At 33.6% G+C, this 20,555-nt stretch overlaps 3 protein-coding genes across 5 annotated transcripts; 2 read left to right on the top strand and 1 right to left on the bottom strand.

The window, feature by feature from the left end:
- Positions 1-986: 986 nt before the first annotated feature.
- On the top strand, positions 987-6,790 carry LOC126692755 (iron-sulfur cluster co-chaperone protein HscB homolog). Of its 3 annotated transcripts, XR_007645075.1 has the most exons (8): positions 991-1,405; positions 1,803-1,899; positions 2,015-2,104; positions 3,121-3,186; positions 5,088-5,156; positions 5,486-5,628; positions 6,051-6,137; positions 6,407-6,790. XR_007645075.1 is itself a non-coding variant. In XM_050388496.1 (7 exons), the coding sequence occupies exons 1-6, from the start codon at positions 1,080-1,082 to the stop codon at positions 5,621-5,623; spliced, it is 786 nt and encodes a 261-aa protein (XP_050244453.1). In that variant the 5' UTR covers positions 991-1,079; the 3' UTR covers positions 5,624-5,628; positions 6,051-6,328. The 3 variants fall into 3 exon arrangements, 2 of the variants coding, with proteins under 2 accessions (XP_050244454.1, XP_050244453.1); XM_050388496.1 differs by lacking the exon at positions 6,407-6,790 and having other exon boundaries at positions 6,051-6,328; XM_050388497.1 differs by lacking the exons at positions 6,051-6,137; positions 6,407-6,790 and having other exon boundaries at positions 987-1,405; positions 5,254-5,554.
- A 2,480-nt stretch (positions 6,791-9,270) lies between these two features.
- Positions 9,271-12,629, bottom strand: LOC126692756 (putative pentatricopeptide repeat-containing protein At5g06400, mitochondrial). Its single transcript, XM_050388498.1, has one exon. The coding sequence runs from the start codon at positions 12,480-12,482 to the stop codon at positions 9,327-9,329; it is 3,156 nt and encodes a 1,051-aa protein (XP_050244455.1). The 5' UTR covers positions 12,483-12,629; the 3' UTR covers positions 9,271-9,326.
- Positions 12,630-12,660: 31 nt separating this feature from the next.
- On the top strand, positions 12,661-17,815 carry LOC126692757 (fra a 1-associated protein). The gene is made up of 3 exons (XM_050388499.1): positions 12,661-12,942; positions 16,449-16,877; positions 17,567-17,815. The coding sequence occupies exons 1-2, from the start codon at positions 12,737-12,739 to the stop codon at positions 16,837-16,839; spliced, it is 597 nt and encodes a 198-aa protein (XP_050244456.1). The 5' UTR covers positions 12,661-12,736; the 3' UTR covers positions 16,840-16,877; positions 17,567-17,815.
- The last annotated feature ends 2,740 nt before the right edge of the window (positions 17,816-20,555 follow it).

Genomic DNA, 20,555 nt, shown 5'->3' on the forward strand with positions numbered 1-20,555 from the left:
TAATAATAATAATAATAATAATAATAATAATAATAATAATAAAAAAGAAAGAATGTATACCTGCATTGTCATGGGATTTAAGCATTTACATATTGAAATAAACTTCACTCCAAAAATGATATATAAGGTTATATATTTCATTTGAAATATAATTTGTTTAAATCTTATTGAAATTAAAGATATCTAATCAATGTATTTGTTTTTATCACATAAAAATTGGAATTAAAAAAAGGTCATATGAATAGAATGAAAAAAGAAAAAAAAGAAAAAAAGAAAAAAAAAAGGAGTTGATTCAACCTAACATAACATATAAAAAATTTAAAATTAAAAAAAAAAATTTAAAAAGAGAGAGAAAGAGAATGTGGGTTCATAGCTATAAAGAATTTTGATATATATATATATATATATAAATGTCATCAACGTAGAAATTATCAAATTAATGGAGATATATACTATTCTTTTTAAGTTCTTTTAAAATCTAAAAATTTAATAAAATTTCTGCAAATTGGGAAAGGCACGTGGCGCAACTACGACGTTCAAGCCCAACTTTTATTATATATATATATATATATATATATATATATATGATATGATATGATATGATTTTGAGAAAATAATTATCAAAACCGTAGAAGTCAAAGTATTAAAAAAACACTTAAACCCTCCCTAATCGGCAAAATTTGCTCAACAAAATTTTTTCAGAAAAATAGTAGATAAATAGTATGCGGCTGAAAATATTTAGTAAGTTGAACTATTTTTTGAAACTCGAGTTTTAATTCAAAATCAAATTTCTCAAACTCTCTATTTAATACTTTTTTAAAAAAGTGGAACTCTCTATTTAAAAAAAAATAACGGAACTCAAATTTTAAACTTGAGTTTACTAAACTCGAGTTCCACTTTAAAAATAAAAAATAAAAAATCGCCGCATGCTATTAACCGAATTTTTTCCAAAAAAAAAATGCAATTTACCAAATTTTGCCCTCCCTAACCAGAAACAACCGCTATACAAAAACAAAACAGTAATACTAAAACCTCCAAAAGGCCAAGGTCGAAGTGTTTTCATAGGAAAGTACAGAAAAATGTGGAAAAGTAAGGTTTGGAATTTGACACTTCTCTCCACCATTCTCAGACGAAGAACAACCCTCCTTTCCATCTCTCATTTCCAAAGCAATTCCACTTCACACTTTCCGCCTGCAATTTCCAGAACTTCTAATTTTGATTTTCTCGGGAATCCCAACTTTCCCGGAAAAACCTTCTGCTCGGAATCGGCAGAGAAATCCCATGTCCATATCAGATGCTGGAGTTGTGGTAACGTGGCCAATGGGTCGCTGTTTCTCTTCTGTGACTCGTGTCGGAGCGTTCAGCCCCTTGATCAATCCGTGGACTACTTCCAAATATTCGGCTTGTAAGTAATTTGTTTTTGCCTTTTCATCTTGAAAAAAAAAAAAAAAAATCCCATTTTACTCTGTTTCTTTGTCGAGAAAATTTGCCCACCAAAATTTTTGGATTTTTAGAATTCATAGTTTACTTTCTAGTACTTCTGTATTTGTGGTTCATTTGTTTCATATTATAATAGATTTTGTGTTTTCTGGGATGACTTATTTATTTGTTTAGAATTCAAAATTTACTTTTTGCTACATAAATTATAATACCCAATTCAAAATTTCAAGTTTAAAAGCTGATTGGAGCTTCTAGAATAGATAAATGAGGAAAATAATGTTTTTTTTTTCTTCCAAGTTCTAGTATTATAGGCCAAGATTTATTTGTTTGTGTATTATATTATATGGTTTTAACTTTGGCAGGGAGAGGAAGTATGATATTGGGGTTGAGAATTTGGAGGGAAAGTACAAAGACTGGCAAAAAAAATTGCACCCTGATCTAGTTCACTCTAAATCTAAGGTCGGTCTACCAAGTTCTTCATTTTTGGAATTGGAAATACAAAATTTTGATTCCCTTTTTATTTTTGGTTGGAAAATCTTGTCTTGTGTTAAGTTTTTTTGGGGTCTTTTTGTAGAAAGAAAGAGGGTTTGCTGCTGAACAGTCTGCTCGGGTAATTGATGCGTACCGCACACTTAGCAAGCCATTGTTGAGGGCAATATACATTGTAAGTTTTCTTTGAATAGATGCACTTTATGTTTATAGAGTTATTATTTCAGAAATGTATCCTGGACTGGGTTATCAGATTTTACAAGCCTTCATTTTTCCAAACTTTACTCCTTGATAACATTTTCTTTAATCATGATTATTTTTTTATTGTCAGGTTTTAATCATGGTTATATTTTGTATAGAAATATTTATTCTTACTCAAGTTGGGTTGAAAGGCCAGGAATGACTCATGTGGCTACCCATTGTTTTAAATTTCAGTTGCTAGAATAATTAGTTTAGGCCTGCTTCTGCAATTTATTGAGAACATGGGGCATTTTAAACTTAATAAATCTAAACATCTTGATTTCTTTTTCAGTGCCCTTAATATATATATATATATATATATATATATATAAGTTACAGTACAATTGTTTCCTGGGATGGGTGAAAATTCTAGACAAAATCAACGTGATTTTTAAAAATATGGTAGTAGTAAAGTCAAGAGCCTTGTAGCTCAACCGGCACCACCTGGTGTCTCTAATTGAGACATCCAGGGTTCAAATCCCTTCTCCCCCAATGTAATAATAAAAAAGAAAAAAAAAAGAGTATTGTACCAGTAAATCTGGATCATCTTAGTTGAAGATATTGATCCTATGGCATACTTATTTTGTTATAATAGATTGATATGGATGTAAATAGTATGACCTAAAAGGCTGGCGGGAATAGTTGCAATAGAGGCATGTGATGAACCTGCTCATTTATTCACTAGACTCTCTATTAAATTTATTTATTTGCAACATTCTGTTGGTGGTTATGTATAAATGCATTTGGTATGCGGGACTGCATCTCAGAAGATAAATACGATACCACTGAGAAAAGGATCCTATCTTGATGAGATTTGTAGATTATGATGTCTGTCTACGGTGATTTCATTATAAATATCCTTGTATTTATTTTCTATTTCTTGAAGTTTGTGAAATTAAGAATTATCCAAGAAAAAGTTTGTGAAATTAAGATTTGTCGGTTCTTTTACAGATGAGGCTTGAAGGTGTAGATGTTGATGAAGAAGAAACACTTGCAGATCCAGAGTTGCTATCTGAGGTAATTTTTGTCTAGTTGGTCTACTTCAAGATATTTGATCATTTATAGTTTGTTTATACGTGACAGTTCTATCTGCATTTTAATGTCATTTCTCCCTTTTCAACGTATACTTTGCCTTACATAATTAGAAGGCCTATCAAAAGAGTGATAAACAGAATGGAAGATGGTCTGAGTATCCTGCTCATTGCTTTTGTTACAAAAATTATGAACAATTTTGAAGTTCCTGAGCCAGAAGTAACATAATATTTGCAAGGATCCATGTAAAACATGTTTGATTGAGGGATGAAAACTAACACAGGCAATGAGATGCCAATTGCATTTTAGTTTAGTTTAGTGTCAGGGGCAATTCTGTAGTTCTGGTTTCTAAACATGGGTAATATTATTCTATTGGGTCTTATTTTGGGGTTTGATTTTTTGATTGGTTTTATTTGCTAGTTTAGTTGCTTAATTTGTTCTTAGTTATCAAAGCCCAAGTATTCCAAATCCTATTAGGGTTAGGGTATTAGTCATCTAGTTATATGGATGCAATGCTTTCTCTTCGAAGGGAAGATGTTTTGTAAATTTTCAGATGCTATGAAGCTTTTTGTGATACAACATTCTCCGAGGTGTGACGCTGAGGAAATTTTGGGTGTGATGCCTAGAAGCCCATCTTTTGTTCTCCTTCGTCCTTGAATTTCCAGAAATTTGAAACCAAACAACCACACATTGATTTGTCATATTTAAAACCATAAAATACGAAAGTTCAACCCTAAACTACCCACCCATCAAATAGCCGCAAATAACCCACAAACAGCCAAACTACCGTATTTGGGTTACTAGTTACTGCTGTTCACAGCCCTGGAACAGTAACCCAAACCTTAGATTTTCCCCTATGTTTCATCCCTAAATCCTACTATTCCTTTACACCATTAGAAACACCATGTTCCTCACTATTTTCAGCCTTTTTTTCCTGCCAAACCCTAACCCTAATTCTTCAAAATCTTAGCTGTCCAGCATTTTGAAGTCTAATTTGATTTCCTTCCCCTTCACCCTTCATAAAAAACATTGCATGTAATTATTATCTAGATTCTAGGGAGGTCGTGTGCTTTTTGGTAATCCTCTGTATTTCTAGATGTGAAACCTTTGAGTACAAATTATGGTTTATCATTATTATAGGCCTTTTTGACTTGTATTGTTGTGTGTGTGTGTGTATATATTTCCAATGATAGTTAACTTTTTATAGTAGTCTCATTAATTTATTTAACAAATATAAAGAACTTACTGCAATCTTAAATTACAACCTTTGAAGTACTACAAGTACAATTGCATTTGTATTTTGTTTTTTAGTTCCTCCTTAATTATATATGGGAATGAGCAACTGACTTGGTAAATGTTCGTGATACGGTTCACTCCAAGGGGTAGCACAATTGGTTGAGGACCATGCCTTGTGAAGTAGAGGTCACTAGTTTGAATCTTCTCTTCTCCCTCCCCTTGGGGCCAAACCCACTTGTAAATAATATATATAGTCAAATTTAACTAGGCAAAGTTTGTTTCATGAAATTATTGGCACTACTGTAGCGGATGGTTAAGGCCTGCTATGACAGTTGGAGATAATTTTATGGATTTTAAATAGCCAAAATATATTTCATGAAGCTGTTCACAGTAGTGTCAGAAGCAGTGGTTCGTTAGTGGACGCGGATAATTTTGTAGAAAAAAAAGCTTCTTTTTGTATTTCAAGAAGTGACTGTTTTTCCATAATCAAAAACAGAATTCACCTCCAAAATTTGGTTTTGAGTGAGTTTTCGTTTATTTTTGTCTAATTGCTGATAGTAAAGCTTTTTGACTCTGTGAACCTTTATGTTTTTTAATTATAATATTTCAGTTCTTAAATCAAAGAGTAAGAATTTAGATCTAAATTGCAGATTTTGGAAATCAGGGAAGCTGTTGAAGAGGCAGCTGACTCTCAGGAGTTAAATCAAATTCAGTCTCAGGTATGACGGAGCACTCCATCACTGGACATATTTTGTCAGACTGCCAGGGTTGCCTGTACCCTAGTTTGAATCTTTTAAAACCATCATATGTTTTCAGTTTGCAAGAAGATTTGAAAAATGATGGCTGATTCAGGGACCTGAATGGATAATTTAAGTCATCTAGCTACATGATTATAGGGCTATGTAGGTCTCTTACACAAATGTCGAGATTGGTGGGAGTGAACCCCTTCACAACTCAGCTGCGTTTACTCTATTTTCTAGTAGGAAATTTTCATGATTGCTGTCCTCGTTCAAGATTTAATCAGAAATATGCATATTTGTTTGTCCAGATGCAAGAGAAGCTGGATCATTGGTCAAACTCTTTTGCAAATGCATTTCAATGCCGGAAGTTTGAAGAAGCTCTAAATTCTATCCGACGAATGACTTACTACCAGCGTGTAAATGAAGAAATTGTGAAGAAGCTTTAATATAGGTATGCAATGCAAGTTTTTTTTTTTTTTTTTCCCGCTCTTTTCTATTGGAAATGTGAGTTTCAGAATCATCTTTTGGGGAAAAGATTTCTTTTTAGGAGTGATTTCTCCACCTCAAGGTCACAAACTCTGACTTGTTTAATGATTTTGGATGGTGAATTAATTAGCTTTCTTGCTTATAGCCTAATGATCTGTTAATGACAAAACATGTTCTCATTGTAAGTCAGTTCCAATATTTTTTGTATTTTAGGAATAATTTGGAAAAAATCAAATATAATTTAAGATGATTTGTATGTCTGCAAATTCTTTAATATGAATTTCAAGTTGGGATCCATTACCTCTTTGTTTGTAAATTGTTTTAGACTAAGTTCTACATGTTCGTAATTATAAATAAGTTTCTGAGCCATTGCCCACCCATTGTCAGGATCTTGGTGGTCTAGCGCCCACTTTTGCGGTTGTAGAGTCAACAATTTAATGCCAAAATTCACAAGCCAATGTCTTCTGGATAATTGTGAGTATTGAATGATATGGCTGTGTAAGCATTCACTTTAAGGTTGAGAAATTCAATACTATGAATACAGTTGTAGCCATTTGTCTGCTCTCCCATGTAGGGCAGGGTGGTGGGCGAGACTGTGTGTGTTCAAGATACACAGGGTGCTTGTGTAACTTATCAATAAAAATAAATCTGTATTATTTTTCCCTTTTATCTTGTTAGCTTCATAGAAGCAAATCTGTATCTTGAATTCTTGATCCTTGTTTGCTTGTTCCTTTTTATGGTAGGATCTATTCAAAATTCAAATGCCTGGTCAAGACTGCATACTATCACGTAAGACAAACATGAATAGAACCTCAAAAATACAAAGGTCGTGGTTGAGGATTTATGGACAAAGCCATAGATGTTTGCCATGTCATGAGACTATATATTTGTTCTTATTGTAATCCGTGGTTTTCAATTATTCATCTGTTTTTTGCTTAAATTGACACTGTTTTCTTTCCAGTGTTGCCAGTTGGTTTTTTTTATGATTTGGACAGGCATACGGCAGTATGCATGTATTTCTATTCTTACTAAAGAATGTTTGATGTTTTTGTCAAAAAAAAAAGGAGAAAAAAAAAAAGTAAAAAAATGTTTGATGTTAGAATAACAGATGACATCTTGCATCGAAACTGCTTGCACTTGGAAGAGCTAGAGATAGTCCATTAGTACTTGAATAACAGCTTCATCCTTTACCTGTCATCTTTCAATAAAATCAGAAATGATGAAAATTTGTCTATTATCTTGGTTAATGCGAAGTGGCAGTAGCTAACTTTGAATGCATTTTTTTTAAAAGGTTTTTATACCTATAATTTGTAATGAGGTCAGATGTAATTTTGTTTCATTTTGGGCTCTCCATTAAAAGGGGCAATAACAAGAAATAGCCAAGTGTAAGAGTTGGTAGAATCGGTTACAATCGTCGGAGAATCACGATTCTATTTGATCCCACTCTGATTCTGCTTTACAATTGTTCTTTGTATGATCCAGATTGATTCCATGGTCTAGGATTGATAGGGACAAGGGTAGGGAGCCATCTGACTTTGAGTTTTATTTTGCGCTTGTTGTGAAAGAAAAATTACCTAATAAGGTCGTCTCATGAAGAGTCACTCTCACAACATATAGGTACCATAGGTTAGCATCTATACATAATTGTTACCTAAATTTTTACCAATGGATATCCAAACCCGACCCAAGCCTGATATTTGGGTTATTTTATTTTATTTTTAATTTAAGCAAATCATCTAAATAGGTAAAGTTAGCATGAAAAGTGAAAACTTGAGAACTCTTAAAAAACTAGTCTGGCCTCCATTAAACTACACCTTCGTCTTTGTTTTCCATAACTCAGCTTTTCAGTTTACATAATTGTTAGAAATCAAAAGCACAAATAAATACATTGAAAAGGCTAAGTACATATAATTGTTACATTTATATTACCCAAAAAACAATAAACACAAAGCATAATTGAATTCAATCCCTCAAAATTCAATTTCTCACATAATGTTTTTTCCCCCTTTTATGGTTTCACTTTCACCCTTAATTTATACAGGACTAAGTCTAAAACATAGGTGGTGCTAATAGGATGATTAGCATCATATAAATTAAACGCCACAGATGGTTCAACTAGTTCCACAGGGCATGCTCATGTTATGTGTACAATGGATAGATAGCAGCATAAGTATATTAAAACTCTATTTTGAGGCAAACCTAGTTCAAGAAATAGTTGTAATCTATTCTACATTTAAGTACAAAAAGAGGTTATGTAAGGATTTACACATTTACAAAGAAAATTTAGAAGGAAAGATATAAACTCAAAGACAGTTATTGCAGAGAAACCAAATCCTAAAGTGAATGTGCAGTATAAAAAATTGAACCCATCCAGCAACAATTTCAAAGCAATCAAATGCACAGGTGGGTTTGCGAAAGCTCTAATGTTTGGATTAAACTAAAGCACCAGACAGTTCTTTCACACAATCAATTCCAAAAGGTATGCATAGAAAAAACAAAACGAAAGCAACAATCCCACAACAATCAATTAGACAAGCGGGTATGCAAAATCAAGGCTTTGGAGAAACCAACTCACTAGCTAGTTGTTCTAGACAAGGGCCGTTTGGTAGCATTATTCTAGTAACTTTGTTTGTATTTTTTGGAAATACGTGTAGGTGAAAAAGTGTGTAGAAATACGTATAATATAGTTTAAAAATTGAAAACATGTATTTAAACTCTTATACCAAATGACCCGAATTTCAAAAGGGTATGTAATTATGCATAAAATGACAATTGAACCCACCAAGCAAAATGCCAAAATAATCAAAGCCATGGAGAAACCGACTCACTAGCCGTGAAGTTGCTGAAGGGGCTGAAAGTTTATGGGTTAGGTTTGGGTAATATCCAAACCTAACTTGAAAATTTCGGGTAATATCCAAACCCAACTTGAAAATTTCGGGTAATATCCAAACCCAACTCGATTATCATTTATAAACCGGGTATTACCCTAAACTTTTTGATCGGGAATCTATTACCCAATGGATTTGGCCATTTATAAACCGGGTATTACCCTAAACTTTTTGATCGGGAATCTATTACCCAATGGATTTGGCCATCCCTAACCGCAAGAGTATGGAGCTTATCAAACGTGAGAGAGGCATTCTATAAAAGTGTAAAACCTTCTCATGGTTGAAGAGAAGGAATATAGTGTTTTCACTTCATATAGCATCACACTGTGAATGTGATGCTATATGTATCAAAAACATAATATACTTTTACGCTCACATACTGTGAATGTGATATTGTATGTAGCAAAAACATGATATACTTTCAAGTGAAAGTAGCCCTATTTATCCATTGAAATATTCCACCCATGTTAACTTCTTTAAGTCACCTCAGCTGTATTTTTGTAATTTTTTGGGTAAAATCATACACGCCAGCCCAACACCCAACATCAAATCAGGTTTATGAGGAAGGTGTTTCATAATAACTGTGTCACATGCTGTGAGCCTGTGACCTTACAGACAATCTTAACTAGTACACAAAGGTTTAGTAAATTTAGAGTTGTATCCTGAAGGACCCGAACAAGTTGAATTAAATTAAAGCCCAAAAAAAGAAAAGAAAAGAATAGTTGTTAAAACAAAATTTAAAAAAAAATACTTACAAAAAAATACTTAAAATAGACTATGTTAAGAACTTGCGTTTTGATCTTAAAGCTAATTTTTGTTGTAACACTGAACGAGCTAAATCTTGCTTCCCTTCTCTGTTTAGCCCGTAGAAAACTTCTCGAAAATTAACAGTACTAGGAGTGATCCCATTACTTGCCATTTCAGATATAAGCTGCAAGGCCTCTTCAGAACTATTTGCCTTACAGAGAGAGGTAATAAACATTGAATAAGTTTTAAAATCAGGCAAAGGCCCTTTTAATTTCATACGATGGAAGATATTCCAAGCATCAGAAACCTTCCCCATGTTCATGTAACCACGTATCAATTCTGAATAAGTAACAATAGTTGGTTGGCAACCTTCTTGTTGCATTTTCTGAAAAACTTCCAGAGCTCTTTCTATCTGCTTCTCCTTCAGGTAATGAGCCATTAAAGATGTATAAATGTGGACAGTCGGATTAATCCCTGCCTTCCTCATAGAATCCACCTTAGTCATTGCCTCTTCCATGCGTCCCTTTTGTAGTAGTACATGAACAAGACTTCCATAAGTGTACTGATCCAATGTAGATCCTTCTGCCCCAACCTCATCCACCAATGCTTGAGCTTCTTCCAGCTTCCCAGCTCGACAAAGAGCCCTAATGTACATGGAATGACTAAGTGGAATTGTAAAACCAACCCTATGGAGAGAATCTGTGCATTTTTTAGCATCCGACAGCCTACCCACTTTACATAAGCAACCAACATAAGCTTCAACCAGTTCTTTGTCAGGGATATGTCCCGCACGAATCATCTCATCAAATATTTTAACGGCTTCATCCACCTTCCTACCTTTCCTCCTACAAAGATTTATAATCAAATACTTGTATGTACTGCCAGTTGGTTTACAACCATTAGCTTTCATCTCCCCAAATATATTCAAAGCAATCTCAGTCAGACCAGTACGACCATATTGCATAATCATGATTGTCCATGTATCTGATGTTATTGAGTAGTCTCTTCTTCGCATTTCATAGAAGAGGTTTCTCATGTGCTTGAAATCTTTTCCACGTCCAGCAATTTTAATGGCCATGTTGTAGGTCTCTGTAGTGTGGCTAAAACCAGCTTGTTTTCCTACCCATGAGAAAAAGTGTAATGCTGCATAACCATGCGAATTGCAGTTATGCAAAATCTCCACAACAAGATCTGGTGTGAACTGAATATTGCATTTCTCCAAAGCTTCTTGAATTAAGCACCAATCTGTCGAGGATGACAAAATCCTACAAATTTCTTGCAAATCCTGCTCATCATAATTCCTTGAAAGTGGTTCTACCAAGTGACAGTCCATTCTTACTGCCTCTGATTGGTTAGAGTTTAACTCCATATTGTGCTCTTGCTCTTTGGATTCATCAGTACGAGGTGACTCACCTTCTTGAGGGTAAAGCTCATAGATTCTCTGCATTTGCTTTATTTTTTCAATACTACCGACATCTCCCTTTTTCTCCATGTAAGATATAACCCAATCAAATATTTCATCTTGAACATGTATCTTGGATGCCCGCATTTCATTCAAAACATTGAAAATCTCATCTGTCTTAGAAATCTTACAGAGCTCCTTAATGAATACTGAATAAGATTTCCAAGTGGGCCTGATGCCCATGTCTTCCATACTCTTAAAAACTTTCCATGCTTCAGATATATGGTTTTGGCTGATGTGACCAGCAACCATGGCTGTGATTGCCACAGTATCTGGCTCCACTCCTTTTTCCAGCATCTCATCATATAGCATGCAGCCTTTTTCATACTCACCCAACCTGAAGAGACGCTGCGTCAGCTCTGTATAAGTAGAGGTCATAGGCAAATGCTCGGACTCTTTCATGCTTTGAAACATCTCAAGTGCCTTAGAAACATCATTTCTCCTTAAATACCCACTGATGATAATCCCATAAACCTTCCCATCAATAAGATGTTTTTTCTTCATAATATCAATAATTTCCAAAGCATCCGCAATCCTATCAGCCCTACACAGTCCTTTCACCAAGGTCTCAAAGTATTCAGCATCAAGTGTTACATCTTTATTTTTGAGGTCACGAATCCATTCTAAAGCTTCTCTTATTCTCCCAGAAATGCACAAACTTTTCAGCACATATCCATAAACAATGTGTTCTGGAGTCTGACAAACTCTCATCATGTCTTCTGCAACTGAGTGAATAGCACCCATATCTCCTAATCTTGCTAAGCAATTCATTATCATCTTATACAAATTCATATCAATCATCATCTCCTTCTTTACCATCTCCTTGTAGAATTCTATCACAATGTCATCTTTTCCAGCTGCACAAAGAGCACGCATCATCTTTTTGTAAACCTGCACATCTGGTTCACAACCACACTTCTTCATATTATTAAAGACCAGCAAGGCTTTGCTAATTAACTTTGCATTCCCATATAGGGAGATAAGAATGGTCCAAGTCTTAATATCCTTCTCACAAAAGTTCTTCTCCATTTCCTCCACTAACTTCTCCACCAACTGTAATTCTCCAGCTTCCCCAGCTATGAACAACATGGTATTGTAAATCCTAGTTGTATGACGAAATCCATCTCTGAGCTTCACCCAATTGAAGAACCTTAATGCCAAACCTGGCACTTTAAAGCACCTTTTCAACACTTTCTCAACAACCTCTGAATCAAACCCAACACCCAGATTTTCTAACCGCTCCTCCATCGAAACCACACCATTTTCTGCCCGAACAATCTCGGTAATCTTATGAACGTCGATGCTAACATCATTACCACCCAAAATTCCCATCTGGGTATCCTCCAAACTCAATACATTGTCCTTCTCTTGCAATACACTCTCCTCGGCATTTCTACAAACACCTTGTGTGCAATCTGGGAATTCTTCCTTTACCTCTTTAACTTCTCCAGATATCAAGTTCCCAGATTGGGTTTTCCCAGTGGTGAAATTATCACCACCTAAAATCTCAGTAATCTCATTGAAAAGTAAGCCAAATGTACTACTAGTACTAGTTTCTGCTTGATTCTTCAAATGGGTGTCTTGGGTTTTCTTCAACCGTTTAGAAGACCTGGAAAAGCTTGAATAAGAACAAAACTGAAATTCTGAAAGCTGAGAATGAGAAAGCTTGTTGCTTGATCTTAAACACAAGGAGTGGAGCTTCATCAAATTCCTCATACTCATGGCGCGCTTTGTAGAAAAAAGTCAAAAACTTCTTCTTGTTCAAGCTGAAGCTTACGCTAAAAGATTGTTTAGTTTTCATGGGTCTTAAAATTGGGCCATGTTTCTCTTATGGGCCTTGAACTTGGGCCCAAAGAAAATTTTCCCACCTATGGCTGTCTCTATATATATGGAAACAAAAACCAACTAGAATTGTGTGGAAGATTTTACGTGGAAGAGAAGAGAAGCGAAGCGAAGTTGATCGAAGAATTGGAAGAATGGGGTGGGTGTGGAAGGACGACGAACCAGACGAGAGCAATTCATCCGCCGGAGACGTCAGTGATAGCCGGAACCCTAGGTCCAGCGACCGGTGCTCCACCAGGAAGGTGGTGAAGTCGCAGTGCAGAACGGAGGAGGTGGAGCCCGGAAAGTTCATCAGAAAGTGCGAGAAAACTGAGGAGCTTCTCAGGGAATGCGTTGGCAAGTACGTTTCTATCTTTATATATGTGTATATGAATGTATGTGTATTTGGGCTTTGTTTGGTTTCTAAGAAAATTTTAGTGACTTGTAAGGGCTTTGTTTAGATTTTTTATTGTTTGGGCTTGTGGTGAACCAATACTAGTGCATTTGGCTATGGTTTATATTTATTTTATATATATATATATATATATATTTTTTTTTTTTTAATTATGTGATTTTAGTGATAAGTTTTGGTATGTGAGGTGTTTGATTGAGTGCTTGTTTTGTTGTTTCTTTCTCAATTTCTTCATTTGACTGAATACTTTTGAACAGTTAATTTCTATTTAAACATTATTTTCTGTTAGATATTAGGTTAATTGCCATTTTTGTTCCTAAAGTTTTACTTTTGTTATTTTCATCCCTAAAGGCTAAAAGTTCACATTTGATTCCAAATTTGTTAATCAAGAAAAAAAAAAGTTCTATAAGTACAAAGAAGCTATTAAAATTTCTTTTAGATAAAAAATAATAATAATTTTTATTTGAAAAAAATATAACAATAAATTAAAGCTCTATCAATGATAAGTTAGCTAGAAAAAGAAATAGACATTGTATGAAACAAACATTAAAAGTTAAGACCACCCGAAAAAGAATTTGGGAAAATAATGTTTGATCTAATAGGGGGAAAAAGTGTAAATAAAACCCAAACAAATCATACCTTGATCACCCATAAAATGTAATTTTTCTTGGGGATAAGTAGTTGGAAATGTAGATTTTTATTTTTATTTTTTTGGTATACTGCACATGCATCTTATAGGTTTTGAACCCACAACTTCATCCTCTAATCTTTTATTATGGAAGAAGGAAGTGCTAACTGAGCTATAGTTCATTTCCATTCGATTGGAAATGGCAGATTTTAGATAGTTGGACTGCCAAAAGAAATCTAAGAGAGTATTTTTCAAAATGGGAATTATGAGGGAATCTGAAAATTATGTAATTTGTGGAAAAGAGAAATGGAGATTGTTTTTTTGGTAGGAAGCCACCGTTCCATATTTATTTATTTATATGTTTATTAATTTGTACACATTGGACCCAAGACCTCACCCTTCACCTAGGTCGCGTCAGTTGAGCTAAGGCTCATTGGCAGGAAATCACCATTCCTTATGCTTGGTGTGCTTTTGGATGTAACAGCTTTTTGTTGATTGCTATTTGCTGAAAGTTGGTTGAAGTATAGTTGTATACTTGTATCCAAAAAATAATGTGAGGCTTTAAAAGGTTGTATATAAGTAAATAAGTTAAAATGCTGAAAGAAAAACAAATTAATCATAAATTATGTTTTAAGTAGTTTTCTTGATATTTACCATTGGTGAGGCTTCTGGTTGAACTATAGATTAATCATAAACTTCCTGATTTGTTATCCATCATACAAGTTTTATATTACAAAGTGCTCAGCTCTATTCCTTTATTTTGCTTCAAAACTGAACAGTCTTATATTGAACTACTTTAGCATTAAACCTGTGTCTTTAATTTACTGTCAATCTGCCATTATCTTATTTCTAGAACCATTATTAATCCCGTATATGTACTCTGCCATGGTTGCTCCAAATATTGTTGAATGTTACTTCTCTTTCTTCCTAAAGTTACTTGAAATCTTTTTGCAAGAATATGTCACTCTTTCAACCTATTTTCACGGTATATGCCCCACCCCCCCCCAAAAAAAAAAAAAAAAAAAAAAAATCATGGTATAACTTATACTGTTTAATCATGCTTCCCTTTCATCTAATAGGATAGATTGCTTATGCTAATATTTTGTTGTTCTGTTTCAAACTTATACTGTTTCTTAAATATGATCAGAAAATAAAAGAAATAAACATGTACCATTGTAATATTTCTAGAAAAAAAATCCTCTAAGCACGTGTGTTGGCGCATATAATGAGGCTAATTGATAATGATGACGATGATGTTTTATTCTTCATCATCATCATCATGATTATTATTATTATCATTATCATTATTATAAAGTGCATCAAAATGAATGCAAAGCCAGAAACCTTTACATAATAATTTGTCCTTTCTCGTTTTGATTCTCAAACAGCACTTTTAAATTAGTGGAAGCCAAATGCTTAGATTATAGAATTATAGCCCATAATAGCTACCAAAAGAAAAACAAATTACATTAATGTTTTTCCAATGATATTCATTTGTCATGCTTGTACATTTAATCTCAAGTATAGTAACAGTTTTATTTTTGAAGTCTAGTCATTTTAAAAAATTTTTTACTCTGAAAAAAAATCTAGTTATTTTCCTATTTTGGAAAATTTCGATTTGCAAAGGGGTAACTTGTAATATTAAAAAGCTTAATTTTTTAATTTCCAGGTATATTCAGAGTTCTCATTTTGGAAAATTTCTGTTTGTGAAAGTTAGCTTGTAATTTAAACCATTAGTGTTGGTGGAAATTTTGGCAGACACTATTGTTTTCTTTTAAAGCTCATAACTCAATTTGAAAACAGTTATTGATTTAGGAATTCTGTATTTAAGTAAAAGAACCTAATGTTCCATCTTAAATTGAGGTTTTCTACATCTTGTAATCTAGAAGGTTATGCTTGAGCTCTTGTCTCTATTCTTATGAGTTATTAATCAGCCAAGCATTCTTCTTATGGCTTGATCCAATCTCCTGGTCCTGTGGAAAGGCATATAATTAAATTGAGGCCTGTTAGATAGATTCCACTAAGTTCAACTTTCCTTCGAGCTCAGCTTTTTCTCTAATATGATTATATGTTTGTTTTGTATGGGTACATTTTATTTAATTTTTTATGAGGTTTGTCTGTTTATCTTCTACCTGATAGATGCATGAGAGTTTGATCAATTACTTTGTTTTACCCTTCTATAATTTTGTGTGTATGTTTTCCCCCAAAGTTTTAACTATTGTTTGTTTGTTTCAGTTATCAAAAAAAATATTTGGTAAAGTACATTGCTTTATTCTTCTTCCTAAAAAAAAAATTATAGTTATGATTAGAGTTAACAGACTTGAAGCTATGGTACTTTTTATATGTTATTGGTTCATATTTGTTTCCAAGTGAACAGTCTGCTTTTTATAAATTGTTGTTTTCTGTGCTGTTGAGATTTGTCACTCATTTGGGCATAGTTTTTAGGTAGAAGTAGTAATCAGGTATATCATCTGATAGCGGATGTATATACTCATTGGTTTTGGTTGCATTGGGGTCTTACACTAGTTTGGCATTGGTATGGGATTTTGGGCATGTTCTGTTTTTGTTTTGGTTTAAAAAAAATGTGGTTTTCATATGATATATCATGGCAGATGTGATTCTGTCCAACTTCAGGTTGGTTTTGTTCACTCTTTGGGTTGGTTCTATTCTTTAAGGTTTGTAAACTTAATATAGCTCCATAAGAATATTGGAATTCCAATTAATGTGGTGGGATACCAATGCAGCTGTTACAATTCAAGCAGTGGTCATAAGAGAATATATTCTGACTGGGAGGTTAGTCTCACACTTGCCTTAATATTTTTATCAGGCCTGTTGAAGTGATGCAGTCCAACAAAGAATACACTGAAGATGATGTCACAGATGAGGTGCTTAAAGGGTCTCTCTCTTTTGGGTCATCAGAGCATGGGGCATTGGATTTCCCTGGGTTACGGAGTGATATTGAAGCCATAGAACGTAGCTTCCTTGGTGGGCTCAACAGTTTCTTTGAAGCAGCTGAAGAGATGAAGAAAGGTTTCTTTGGTGCGTTTGGGGGTCCAAGTCTGTTTGATGGGGAGCCTTCATCTTCACCGCCTACGAGGCGAGGGAATCCTTCATCTTCACCGTCTATGAGACGAGGGATACCTATTGAGGATAAAGCCTTTCCAACTGAGGCCGAGTCAGGAAATGTTGATATTGCAGGATTGGCAAAAGATGTTTGAAGTACACTAACTGTGGATCATCAAGTTGCTGGTTGATGGTTTGTTAAAGAAAATAACCATAATAACTTAGCTTTTTACGTCCTTTTTTTTTTTCTTTTCTTAGCATATAGCGTGTGTTTGCCTAACGTGTTTTGCAGCATTAGGCATTGTTCATGCGTTTTAAGTTTTCAAACGCAGACCCACAGCACAGCATTAGGCACTGCATTTTAAAGAAGTTAATCAAACGCAGACCCACGGCACGGTATTTTCAGCAAAATAAGCAGTATCCAAATAGACTCATAGAGTACATAAACTCATTTTACTATTGCAGAGCAGTGGTTGTTTTTTAAGCCTGTTTTGAAGTGATTATGGTCCTGGCATGCTGTTAGTTATAGTTTGACATCTTCTTTTCGTGCTAAAGTTGTGAATATGGGTATGGTCTTTTTGCTGGATTCTTGGGTTTTGAACTATGAGTGGATAGCATCCAACCTTTCACTGTGTGTGCACGAATCAATTTGAATGGTGAAGATCTAACCTTTTGCCCGCTATGATGTAGTCGTGTATGTATGGCTACATATTTACACTTTTAGTTATGTGTGCATCAAATGATTCGATACCATTTGCTTCATGGTGTCTTAGTTCTAATTTGACATCATGTTATTGCCTTTATTTGAAATTGGCTATTAACATTGTGCTGGATTATGGAAGGTACATAGGGCTGTAACAACTTTTTACTATACATGCACAGGGCTGCTAGGATTCACTAATTTGAAAGGTCAAGCATGCATCAATACTTTTGCTGAGTTATCTTGCGATTGCAGAGGTACGGCTACAAATGAAGAATAGAAAAGGGGGGGGGTCTAAACTTGTATGGATTATAAATTTGACTATAATTAGTTGGGCTGAGTTCTGATTGGATTTTAGGCCCCAAGGCGGGCCAGTTTCTGTCAATAATAATCCTGCTAAATAGAAGATAACACTTGATGTTGGACCGGAATTTTACTTAGACATATGGCCCACTGCGCTTAAAAAAACTGTTTTTTATTTTATTTTATATTACGGTGATATATCATATCTCTCTTACAAAGGCAAGACTTTTAGAGAAATTAAATTTCTCTCATAGCATTCTTATCAAGAATGGCAAATACTATAAATGCTAAAATTTAACATAAAAAAATGCTATAAATACTAAAATGCATACTCCATCAATACTCTCAAATCTTATTTATTTTGCAATTTAGCTATAGTGGGCTGCTATTTAGTAGCCTAGTGTAGCAAGATTATAAAATAAAAAAAAAAAAAAAAAATTGTTTAATGGTAGTTATTTGAAAACATAAAAAGAAAGAATAAATAAAACATAAAGAAAGAATAAAAAAAGAATATTTAAATGAAGTGGTAAACTAATAGAAGTTTTGTATTTGGTGGATTGTAAAGTAGTATGTTAAAACTGATAAAGTAGGATTTTGAAATAGTAAATACTAAAATATTTAGCATTCTTGATAAGAATGCTCTTACAATAGTACAAATTTTACAAAGGCAAGATTTTTAGTAAATTTCTTTTACAATAGTGTAAATTTCATAATCTTGTAAGAGAAATTTGATATATTGCCGTGATACCAGTTACCTTATCATTGGAAAGGGATTTCATCTTTCACAAAGGCGAGACTTTTAGTAAATTTCTTTTATAATAGTGTAAATTTCACAATCTTATAAGAGAAATTTGATATATTACTATGATACCAATTACCTTATCGTTTGAAAGGGATTTCATCCTTTGATGCTAAAATGAATTACAGAGAAACCTCGTCCCAACAAAAGGTTAAAAAGAAAATTGATACCTGGTGCGTGGCACCCTTGAAGTACTTAGTGGCATGCCTTAAAGTCTTGATAAATATTATTAATGTGCCATTAATGCACGTTTGGAAATTGAATTTTCAACGAATTCACATACAGCTACACCACTTATGACTTATCCAATGTTGACCAAACCAAAGGATGTCAAAAGCCAATCCCGTGGAGGCACCAAATTGCCTCTGGACTCGGTAATACTCTTTGCTCTGGTGGAGGATCTATTCGAAGCATTCAAACAAGTAATAAAAATCCATTCCACTTTGATAGGTACAGCCTAACTTAGAAGACCAGTTTTAATTCCCCTGATGCACGTTTCTCATGGTTTCCAATTACCTACTCATAGTAGTAGATAAATATAAGTAAAAAGGCTTCTAATTTCCAATTTCTTATTGTCAAATTCCATTTGAATTTTTATAAAGTTTCATATAGTTTAATCATCCTAAACTGGACATTAGACTATAATATGATGCACGCTTTTCATAACTTCCAATTGCCTAGTCATAGTAATAGATAAATATAAGTAACCAATCTCCAATTTCTCATTATAAAATTGGACGGTAGTGTAATGCACAATTTTCATAACTTTCAATTGCCTAATCATAATAATAGATAAATATAAATAAAATACTTCTAATCTCCAATTTCTCATTGTCAAATTCTACTTGAATTTTTGTAAAGTTTCATATGGTTTGATCATCCTAAACTGGACATTGGACCTTAGGAGAAAAATTGTTTCAAATTATTATAAAAGTGAAGCTTAAAGGTGGGTTCACTTGAGAGTTGAGACCCTCACTTCATGTCATCATGGTTTATATTATATACAATGAAATTTGAAGAACATGAGGATCAACTATATTGAGGATACCTTAAATTGGGTAGGGACTAGGTACAATTTTAAAGAGATTATTTGTCTTCATAAAAAAAGAAAAAGAAAAAGGAAGAAGTAAAAATTAAGCATATTTAGGAGAAAGTCCTGCCAAAACAATCAATCAATGTTGTTGAATTTAGGATTAATGTTATCTTATTCATTCATTCTCTTTATTATCCAATTAAAGCAAACGAAACTTCTAATCTTTTTATCCAAAAATTAAAAATAAAGCAAAATAAAAAGACCAAAATACCCTCACCTTATGACCCCTTAAAAACAAAACAAAAATAAAGAATACACCGGTATCGGAATTGGGTAGGGACTAGGTACAATTTTAAAGAGATTATTTTTCTTCATAAAAAAAGAAAAAGAAAAAGGAAGAAGTAAAAATTAAGCATATTTAGGAGAAAGTCCTGCCAAAACAATCAATCAATGTTGTTGAATTTAGGATTAATGTTAAATAAAGTCCTGCCAAAACAATCAATCAATGTTGTTGAATTTAGGATTAATGTTATCTTATTCATTCATTCTCTTTATTATCCAATTAAAGCAAATGAAACTTCTAATCTGTTTATCCAAAAATAAAAAATAAAGCAAAATAAAAAGACCAAAATACCCTCACCTTAGGACCCCTTAAAAACAAAACAAAAATAAAGAATACACCGGCATCGGCCGGTCGCGGGCAGTGGAGAGTCTGGCCCACCAAGCCACCACCTTAATCCAACTTCGACCTGCTGACTATGCCATGCTTTTAATGCTAAGACTTTTTTTTTTTTTTAAATTTTATTTTACTATTAAGATTTTTCTTTAAAAAAAAAAAAAAAAGGTTCCGGGTCCAAATCACAGTCCAATTGGCACCATTAACAGGGAGCTAAACAAAGAAGAGACTACAAAAAGATTATTTATTATTTTATAATATCGAAGAAAGAAAAACCCACAAAATTAAATTACTATTAAGACTTTAACGCGTCCGACTACGACCCTACAAATTTGAAACATTCCAAACACAAAAACCTGC

The sequence above is a fragment of the Quercus robur genome, chromosome 7 (assembly GCF_932294415.1).
Source record: "Quercus robur chromosome 7, dhQueRobu3.1, whole genome shotgun sequence".
Lineage (NCBI taxonomy): Eukaryota > Viridiplantae > Streptophyta > Magnoliopsida > Fagales > Fagaceae > Quercus > Quercus robur.